The sequence below is a fragment of the Octopus sinensis genome, linkage group LG1 (genome assembly GCF_006345805.1).
Source record: "Octopus sinensis linkage group LG1, ASM634580v1, whole genome shotgun sequence".
Lineage (NCBI taxonomy): Eukaryota > Metazoa > Mollusca > Cephalopoda > Octopoda > Octopodidae > Octopus > Octopus sinensis.
In genome coordinates this window covers 86,266,500-86,276,952 of record NC_042997.1, presented here as the reverse complement: position 1 = coordinate 86,276,952, position 10,453 = coordinate 86,266,500, and the positions used below count along the sequence as shown (strand labels likewise).

General features: G+C 31.3%; 1 protein-coding gene across 1 annotated transcript in view; it reads right to left on the bottom strand.

Annotated features, from left to right (window-relative positions):
* Positions 1 to 8,158: 8,158 nt before the first annotated feature.
* LOC115211044 overlaps positions 8,159 to 10,453 on the bottom strand; it is a 469,379-nt gene continuing 467,084 nt past the window's right edge. Inside the window, exon 6 of the mRNA XM_029779919.2 lies at positions 8,159 to 10,398. Within this exon, the coding sequence (XP_029635779.1) occupies positions 9,863 to 10,398 (536 nt within the window). The 3' untranslated portion in view covers positions 8,159 to 9,862. The remainder of the gene's footprint in view (positions 10,399 to 10,453) is intronic.

Genomic DNA, 10,453 nt, shown 5'->3' with positions numbered 1-10,453 from the left:
GTTCAGCTAAACTATTGCTCCATCCTTAGGGATGGAGGTAGAGAAAATGATTGCAGCCAAATTGAAAAAAAGCTGTCATGGACAGATGAGTGGGATCCAACAGGAATGAAAATAAAATTATAAAAAAATTTATAAACAAAATTTAAAAATTCATATACTTTTAACACATCAAACAAGATAAGTATAAATAAAAGTGAGTTTTTAAACAAAATTGCCTGAAATAGATAGTTAATTCTGGGATACTTGTATACATACACATATACATAATCACTTATACAAAGGAGTCAAGAACTAGTTTACTCAATAATTGTTTCTGATTTACACAGAAAAACAGCATTTTTGAGGAGGAGGGTTAAGTCGATACTGTCGACCCCAGTACTTGACAGGTACTTTATTTTATCAGCTCTGAAAGGATGAAAGGCAAAGTTGACCTTAGCGGAATTTGAACCCAGAACACAAGATTCTGTAACAAATGCTGTAAGGCATTTTTTCCCGTTGCAGCCTTTTAACTTACCCAATAATAGGAGCAAATTTACCACTGAACTGATTCAGTTCTTGGTTAATGCTTACTAATATGAAGGGTCTAGAAATCTATTAAAAAAAAATTTAAAAAACCCCAAAAACACGCTTTTTCAAAATATACAAATAATAAAGACGAAGTTAAATTATAAAACATTATTTTGCAGAAATTTTTACATAAAAAGAGAGATCATTTATGAACTTTGCAAAAACAATTGAAATAAAAGTGAAAATGGAAAATGATCAACGTTCCTTCAGAGAAACACAGAAAACATATAAATTTGAGTGAATATTTTGGAAAATTTTAAGTGACACTCTTCAAAAAAAAAAAATGTAAATAAAGAGCAAGTACTTTACCTATGCAGAGTGATATTAGTGCAGTAAAAACAAAAACTGTAAGAGGATGGGTTTTCAGTAAGAAATCAAAGGGTGAGGGGGAAGTTTAAAGAAAACCAAGGTCATGTTAAAATTACTAACAAACCACATATATTAACTTTTTCACATTGGTTAACAGCGAATGAGTGTGTATGTATAGGTTTGCATGGTTATACATTAATTAGAATAAGTATAGTGTGCTAAGTATGACTGAATTAAAGAGAGACATTGATGCATTTGCAGAATAACAGTTTTATTGTACTTATTTATCGGAAAGTTCAATGCCACACAGTGACTTATAGTTTCATTGTGGGTGAGAATCTTCAGGCTGAGCATTCTTGCTTGGGATGAAAATACTAACCCTCTGAGGAACTGAACTTTCTAATGCTCACATGAAAAAAAATTACATGCATGTATGATTTTTGTGTGTGATTTTTCAAGGCAAAAAAAAAGGGAAAAAATTGCAGGCATTTCTGTTCAACATTTGGCCAGTATAGATATTTTTTTTAATGTCTCTGTAATACAATATATAAGTTTTCCTTTTGCAGATTTCATTCATTGGCCTGCAGCTACAGTTTTAGTTATATTTGATTACATTATCCCTAGTATATAAGGAGTATGCAGCTTATTAAAACTCAACTATGAATACTGTACAATATCTAAGTGAAGGGCTAACATGTTGATAGTTGTACATCTTTATAAACCTACTGGGTTATGTGGACACCACTGCAATCTTTATGCAGTGCATCTAAGCACAAATCAGTCTGGTGCAGCCTGAGTTGGTTGTTCCAGACTAAGTTCATTATGCACATTAAATTCAGTACTTTGTATCCAGTGAAACTCAACACTTATCAACTGAATAGAACATATATTGTTTATAGCCTCAATATTTGAGAAGAGATAGTTAGTAATATAGTCATCAAATATAAAAACAAAACAAGAAAACCAATTCCTTTATTTTTATTATAAAATATTGTTTGTATTTAACATCATTAAACTGATGTGGTGATTGCTTATTTTGTTAAATAATCAAATATACTGATATTAGAAAAAGAAAATATTTATAAATTATGTAAAATTGAGGTGAATATAGTTAGGAGTTGTGACCCTCATAGCTTACTACATCTTTTCAAGTTAATATTAATAAGAAGGCAGTGGAATGTCAGAAATGATAGGGTCTTGGACTAAAGGCTTTACAAACTATTTAGCTTTGTCTATATATGTTCTGCTGTTCATTCTTCTGGCGTCATAGAAAGAAATACCAGTCATGTCCTGGGATCAATTTAATTGATTACTGTTCCTACAATAAATACATAATCTGTCTTCATGGCTATATAAGAAAATAGAATTTATACAGGAAATTGATAGTTTAAGTTTTTTTTTTGTATTGGAGACAATACAATCAACTCAACTGAGTGTGATATTTTTCTCATTCACAGAAAGGGTAAAAGTCAAGTTGAGCTCAAATCAGTGAAGTACTAGACTAGCTACATAGAAAATACCTAGTTTGGTGTTTGCCTGTGTTATTTCCATTAATTTTATTAATATCTAACTAGGATTTTTAATATTGTTACAAAGTTACTGATATTGCTTTTGATATCTAGTAGGAAAGGTTTTGCACTTCTTGTTTACCTTTACAACAAGAAATAATTTAGTGGTTAGAGTATTGCTCTCATGACCACAAGATCTTGGTTTCGATTCTTGGACTGGGTGGTGTGTTGTATTCTTATGCAAAAACACTTCATTTCACATTGCTTCAGTTCACTCAGCTGTAAATGAGTAACCCTGTGATGAATTGGCATCCCATTCAAGGCAAATGTTGTGCACTTGGTCACTTATACACCATGGAAACTGGGTAACCAGCACTATGAGGCTTAGGACTTGAAACAATGCTTATTGAAACTACTTCTTGGTTCTTTAGTCAAGTTTCATCAGAGCACTGGGTCAGGTGGTGCTATCACTAAGTGGTATGAGAGAGACCAAATGTATTTACTATCTTTTTTTTCTGAGTTATGTGGTTACTGACTAAGAGAAAAGTGTAGTTCACTGCTGCATGTGGTAGGTGGGAGTAGTGTGTAATTAATGTATATTTTGTTCATAGTACTGAGCTTAAATTTTCCCATGGGTTGTAAAGAAAATATATAAAACCAATGTTTATATCTATCTATCTATATATGTGTGTGTGTGTGTGTGTAGTATGTATGTATGTATGTATGTATGTATGTATGTATGTATGTATGCATGTATGTATGTATGTATGTATGTATGTATTTATGCATGTGTGTTGTTAACCAGTTAACCAAAAGCTGTATATGTGATTTTTCTTTCCATGTGTAAATGAATATAAAAAGTTTCAAAATAAAACTCCAACACTTAATGCAGGAGATGTCACATGTTGTTATAAACTGTGGTTATTGATTTTTTAAAAAGGGTAAGATTATGGCAGGTTATTTGAATTTTTTTTTCTGTTTTCCTTCTTTTTTTTATATATATTTTTCTTTTTTACATAAATCTGAAATTTCTAATAAAACTTTACATCGTTTACTAGTGAACTTTTGTATTTTATTAGTAGTATTTTTACATCTCTTACTAGCAAAATTTTGCATCACTTAGAAAATCTTGCACATGATTTACTAGCAAAATTCACCAATTCCCCACAGTGAAAAAAAAAAAAAGAAAAAAAGAAATACAAGTGCCCACCTCTCCACACCCCCAAATCATTTACATCTGACGTCCAGCTCTTAGTGTTGGGTTTCACAGCATTCACAGGACAAGAAATAAAAAAAAATACTCTACTGAGTGCTGCAAGAAACATCCCTAGATGATTTGGTACCTGTTCGCAAATATCTAGGTAAACTAAGGTATGTAGAATATTAAGTATAGTGGGTCCAAATACAAAGCTAAACACCTGCAGTGTATTTGAACTGAGGACAGATGAGCTGGTAGTTGAATATTATATATTCACTCAGTCATTTGCTTCTATCCATTCCACATTGAATAATAATGGAATTTCTTTTTGCTTCATATACATTTCCCATTATATATATATAAAATCGTTTTTCCCCAATAAGATCATCAGCATTTGTGCGTGTGTGTGTATACACACACACACACACACACACATACACACACACACGCATATATATATATATATATATTTATATATATATATATATATATATGCAGAATATTTGCAATGTTACAGGATTTTTGAAGGTAGAGGAGGCTGAGAAAACTTATAGAATATATTCACAATATATGTTTGGTTTATAATACATAGATGTTCTTATAGGACCCAGATAATCAAAATTGAACCCAAACACATACACATGCAACTGCATATAAACACAATCATACACGTATATGCAATTATACATGAATATATAATAGATTTGGGGTGGAGATTGAAAATCCACAAAGTTTGTTTCCACTGGGTTCTTTTGTCTGGGTCTGAAATCTGAAATGAGGTTCGCCACTTACAACCAATAGACACCAAAGAAATGGCTGGACAACGGTAAAGGATTCTTAAACTGATTTACATACAATAGTTATCAGTTTATTTTGGAGGAGGATAAATGATTATGTCTCAATGACTCTGGTTTTCGGTTATTATTATTATTATTATCATTATTATTATTACCACTATTATGAGGATCATGTTTTTTTTTAAATTTTGTTTTGTAAGCTGTTAAGTTAAAACTGTAGTATAACATTACACCTGCAAGCAATGCTATCTACTATCAAGTTGTCATGGATTACTAGAGAAGAGTCAACATTGAATAATCACTGTTACCATGTTCAGGAAACCCTGTGACCAACAGAAGCCATATTACTGATACTGTCAAAGAGTCATAATTACCACTGTTCAGTAATTTTTATAATTTAAATAGTTGAGCTCACCATACTGACAGAAGTCATAAAAACAGTTACTTTTTGGATTGTGACTATAGTCATCAAACGTTAATGTTACTATTGTACAGTTAATAGTACTACTGAATATTTCAAAAGTTACCATTAGTGATCAGAAGTGCACAATAGCATTGAGGAGTTAAAGAAAATCAAGTTATAGCCTTCAATATTATTGAAGTATCCATATGAACATTGAGAAGTGAGTTTTTGTTAGCATTTAAAATTATCAGTGAATTGAAGTATTCAATAATCACTAACATCATACCATAAACTTTAATATTGATTTAAAATTTTGGTACAAGGTCAGCAAGTTTGGGGAAGGGTGTAAGTTGAGTACATTGACCTCAGTGCTCAACTGGTACATATTTTATTGACCCTGAAAGGATGAAAGACAAAGTCAACCTTGGAGGAATTTGAACTCAGAATTTAAAGATGGGTGAAATGCTGCTAAGCATTCTGCCTGGCATGCTAACGATTCTGCCAATAAATTCATACCATAAAACTGCAATATTAACATTCAGTAATCAGTAAAAGTATACCATAGCCTTTAATATTAACATTTGGTAGTCAATAAAATCATGTCATAAAACTTTAATGTCAACATTCAGTAATCAGTAAAATTCTATTATGGCTTATATTAACATTCAGTTGTTGTTTATTAACAGGCCAGTCTTAATTGAGGTGATCTATAACCTATTATATAAGGCCAAAGTAGTCAGTTGATGTTAATATAGATTAGTCAATATGATGATTTAGTACTTAATGCCACTAGCTTTACTATTTATGTAGTCTGGAAGACTTAAAGAGTCCTTGTTGCCATATTGTAAGACAACAAGACTGCATTGGAAAAGTTTCTCCATTTGCTATATTTTTCAGGAATTATCAAACAGAGACTTATATATCTTTAATTATTTCTTCATTCATTTCCTTTCAGGTGAAATAGAAAATGCCATGGTTTCTAAAGAAATGAGATGGTTGCCAGGATGTGTTGTTGGTCAGTGGTTGATATACTACTAAGTCAGAGTGGAAGGACTGTCTTATGAGCGTTTGTTAATGCATATTGATTGGGTTTAATTTAAGTTGAACAATAAACAAGACTTAATTTATATTATACTGCTCTTTGGATGAAACGAAGCAGCAATACTGATATAATAGAACTATGTGTGTGTGTGAGTATTTGTGCATTTGTATGTGTGTGTGCATGTGATTATATATATATATGCATATATAAAATTATATATATATATATATATAAACACATACATGTATATGGATATATATTCAGTGTTAAATCCATCAAGTTCTTCCTATATTCCTTCATATATATATATATATATATATATATGAAGAAAGAAGAGCAAGAGAAGGACTTGCTGTATTTACTTAACACTTTCATTCTTTGTACTAACATCATAGTATCATATTGTAACATCCTAATATCACAATGATATAAGCATGACATTCTCAGATCAAGTCATAATGTCTTGAAAATTTTCACTGCACTTTAATACATTTCTCCTCCTATACCAGTTAAAAGTATCTTGTTTTTTTTTATTGTTCTCTTCTCCTTGAAAGACAATTGCTTATAAAGTCTTCAAGAATGTCAAGAGACTGTCACATTAAACTTGAAGTAGTTTCAATATTAATCTCCTTGACTATTTAAATTCTATTATAAATGACTTTTAAGTCAGTATCATCATGGTATCACACCTACGGTTATTTCAAATGCTTCATCAAAATTAATATCTTGTTTTCACCAAACTTTGTCTTGGCATACATATTCAGGCACTTTTTCTAACTGCAGAAATTATATTAATGGCCTTCCAGTTGGTTTTCTACTGTCTAAGATTGATTGATGCTTGTTTATGCTTCACTAAACACTTGTTATCAAGTAACTTTAGATCTTTAGCATTGGAATTCAGCCCCATTAATCACTTAATCGCGTTATTTAATACATTATGAGCTGTAATTAACTGCTATTTAATTTAACATTCATCAACATTAATCGAATACCTATAAAAATCTCAACATTTATTATTGTATTGTCTTACTAATATATATACATTTACACACACAATTAGCCAACAATTTGGGAATCCAAAACGGTTGACTGATGAAACAGGTGCGAACATGTAGAAACTTTTAGCTTCAGCTAGCCATATCTATAACTATCTATCTATCTGTTTATATCTGTATATATATATATAATATATATATATATATATATATATAAATGTGTGTGTGTGAGAGAGAGAAGGGTAGAGGGAAAGAGAGAGAGAGAGAGAGAGATGTGTCTCAAGTTTTCCAGGTCAGGAGAGAATATTCTAGTTAATGTAGGAAATAAAGACTTTTAGACTAAGACTATAAATAAATGTTATTTCCTTTTAAACTCCATACAACTATTACTTCTCTTTTTCTTTCTTTTTCTACATTATCATATTTTTTACTAACCACTTTTTTTCCTGCTCTTTACATATCATCCATTCTGATCGAATCATCCATGTGTTGACATATATCTCCTTACGACAATGTAAACTTCAGTTAAACAAGATACCCTTGACCTGAAGAGTAGCCTGAGGTAATATATACCTCACTTGGATAATTACCACTTCCAAGGTTCTGCTCATTATGAAACATATGTAGCCTGGATCTATTATCTATTCCATTCTTTAACTCTTGTATTTTATTTGCAAACCTGGCAATCCTGCTTGCCTACCATGAAATATAAAACATTTTTTTCAGTTCATCATATTGTGATACAGAAAAATCCACAACCTTCCACCTCAATAAACCACCATTGTTCCTCAAAATAGTTTTTTTTATATTTTCTACAGTCTGTTTGAAGCTAACCCTATTCCTACAACTTGATCCTTGGATCTTACAATTGTATATATATATATATATAATATATATATATATATATATACATGATAAAATAATTTTTTTTAAAACTTTAGCTGTAGAACCTTAGACTGAATTGAGTATACATATATTAAGTGAAGTTATAAATGTATTTAAATGAAGATTTCTCAAAGTGGGTTTTTAGTATATGTGGACACTCAGTTTTGTAAAGCTTTTCATTAAAGTCAGTGATTCTCAACTAATTTTTGCTCATGGAGCCTTTGATTCCAATTTTACATGGGTGGACCCTTATAGCCATTTAGTGTTTTAAAAAAATCCTATTTTTATATTTTTATAATTAAATATTATTAGGAATTGTATAAAAAAACAAAAGTTTTGTGTATTATAGAAGTATAATTGGTTTATAGCATGTAAATTTTAACAAAATTTTACATGGACCCCCAAGGGTCATGTGGATGCTGGTTGAGAACCACTGATCTAAGAAAATATTTTCACATTCACACATTGTTTAAAACATGAATATATATGTGCATATGAATGCATATTTATGTGAGAGTGTAGCATATATGTTCTGGGCTAAAGTTAATGTTTACCATATTTCTCAAATGACCACTAATTCCATATATTCAACTATCGATCCTAGTTGTTCTCTCTCTGTCTCTCTCTCTTTCTGTGTGTTTGTCTATCTTTTTTTAACATCACCCTACTGCTGTATAAGTGTATCATGGTAACACCTGTTGCTTAATCCTTATGTCTCTCTCATGTTTGCTTATCATGGTGAGCTCTGGCAGTCTATTTGGCCATAACCATATTTATCATTCATAGTAATCTCTGCTGGTCATTTATGCCTGTCATTTAGTCAGTTTGACTATCACCACATCTGTCTGTCATGGTAGCTTCTGTTGGTCACTCCTTACACACTCAACAGCTTTGAATCATTAACAAGCTTTGTCATGTCTTTTATTTGGCTCTAGAAATCCTGTTTCCAATCATTGAATTATCACCTTACCCCACATATAACTAATTCCAGCTTGTTCTTTTAATCTTCAGTGAAAGGAAGAGGAGAAGAACATGATATTTTTTAAAAAATTTTACATATTCATGAAGAAGGCTCAAACCCATAGGGGAGGAGAAATAAAATACTGTGACACTTAGACCTTTCTCAAAGACATACAATAGTTAAAATAAAAAAAAACTCTGCTTCTCACTTGGAAATGAAGCTGGTTCTTACACTAAAATACCACTATGCCCACCAGAAAGTAAAAATAAGCTTAAAGGCAAATTAAAAATAAACATATAGAAAGACATTGGATATATAATTAAATCATAATTAAATTCTTTTAAAGAATCTACCTGATGTTTCATTCTTAGAGTGTGGTATATAAACAGATTCAGTGGATTTTTATAAATGTTAGAAACAATATTTATATAATTACAAGATACTGATAAAGTATAATAACCAAATTTCTTTCATTTGATAAACAAAAATATTAAAAAGAAACAAAGTGTTTTGATAATCTAGATATGCTTTTAAAGATGTGGGTGTTTCACAAGACTGAATGCATTAACAGTCTAAAGGTTATTATTTTCTATTTAACAATTAACATAGAAGAAAGGTTACCAAATTAATTAAAAAAACAAAAAGCAAAAAAGTTTTTGAAGAATAAAGGAAAATGCCAAAAATAAAGAATATATATATATATATATATATATATATATATATATATATATATATATATAAGCATATTAATGGTGAGGGAGAACAGAGGACAGACAAGGAATAGATATACTATTCAGAAAGTTAACCACCCACAAAATCCAGAATTTTGATATAATTACATCAACCGCCCCACTGCCCCACAAAAAATGTGTTTGCTAAATTTCTTTTGTCTGTGCTATTTGTATTCTTACAATCCTGTATTGTATCTTTGGAAAGCCACTAACTTTGATCTTACAAAGATCACACAATTTCAAAGAAAATATTTTTGTTATCAGATAAAAAAAAAAACCCAACAAAAAACAAAATCCGAAACCAAAACAAAACAAAGAAAACAAAAAACAAACAAGAGCAGTGAAAGAAAGAGAAGCTAAATCATGAAAATAGAATTAGAGCATAATAATAATAATAATAATAATAATAATAATAATGATAATAATGATAATAACCTCAACAATAATTGAAATATTATTATTGATATTAAAGTTCAGCATCTCCACGCCGCCTACGGGTCATAACTTCTTCATAAGTGGGCAAATCAGAAGTGGATGATATAATTACAGGTGAGGTGGATGGTCGGGGTGGTACAACTGGTAAGGCTGGTGGCGAAGATGGCAGCACTGTTGGCTGCAGGACACCCCACGTGTCCACACGCTGCTGCCCGAGTGCGGATGTCGGTGACAAGGTGTTGGAAGCAGTGGCACCACCGCCACCGCCACCACTGGCACCACTAACACCACCAGTAGCACCACTGCTTCCTGGTGGGGGTGGATGTATTTCTGCCCAACTGACGCACTCTAAAGCTGACGTCGACGTCTGGGGTGACTGCATCATAAAGCTGCTCCCACCGGTGGCTCCACTAACTTCGGAAGGCGGGAAAGGGTCTAATGTTGTCATAGTGGACAATTCTTCAGCAGGTTTTTGAAAACTAAAATCAGTGAGACATATTGCGTTTCCTCCAGTGGTGTCTTGAGGTTCTGGTTGGGCCGAAAATGATGATACAGAATCGAGGGAATCTAAAAAAGATAAAAAGAAAAGCAATATATGAATATAATAATAAAGTTAAAAATA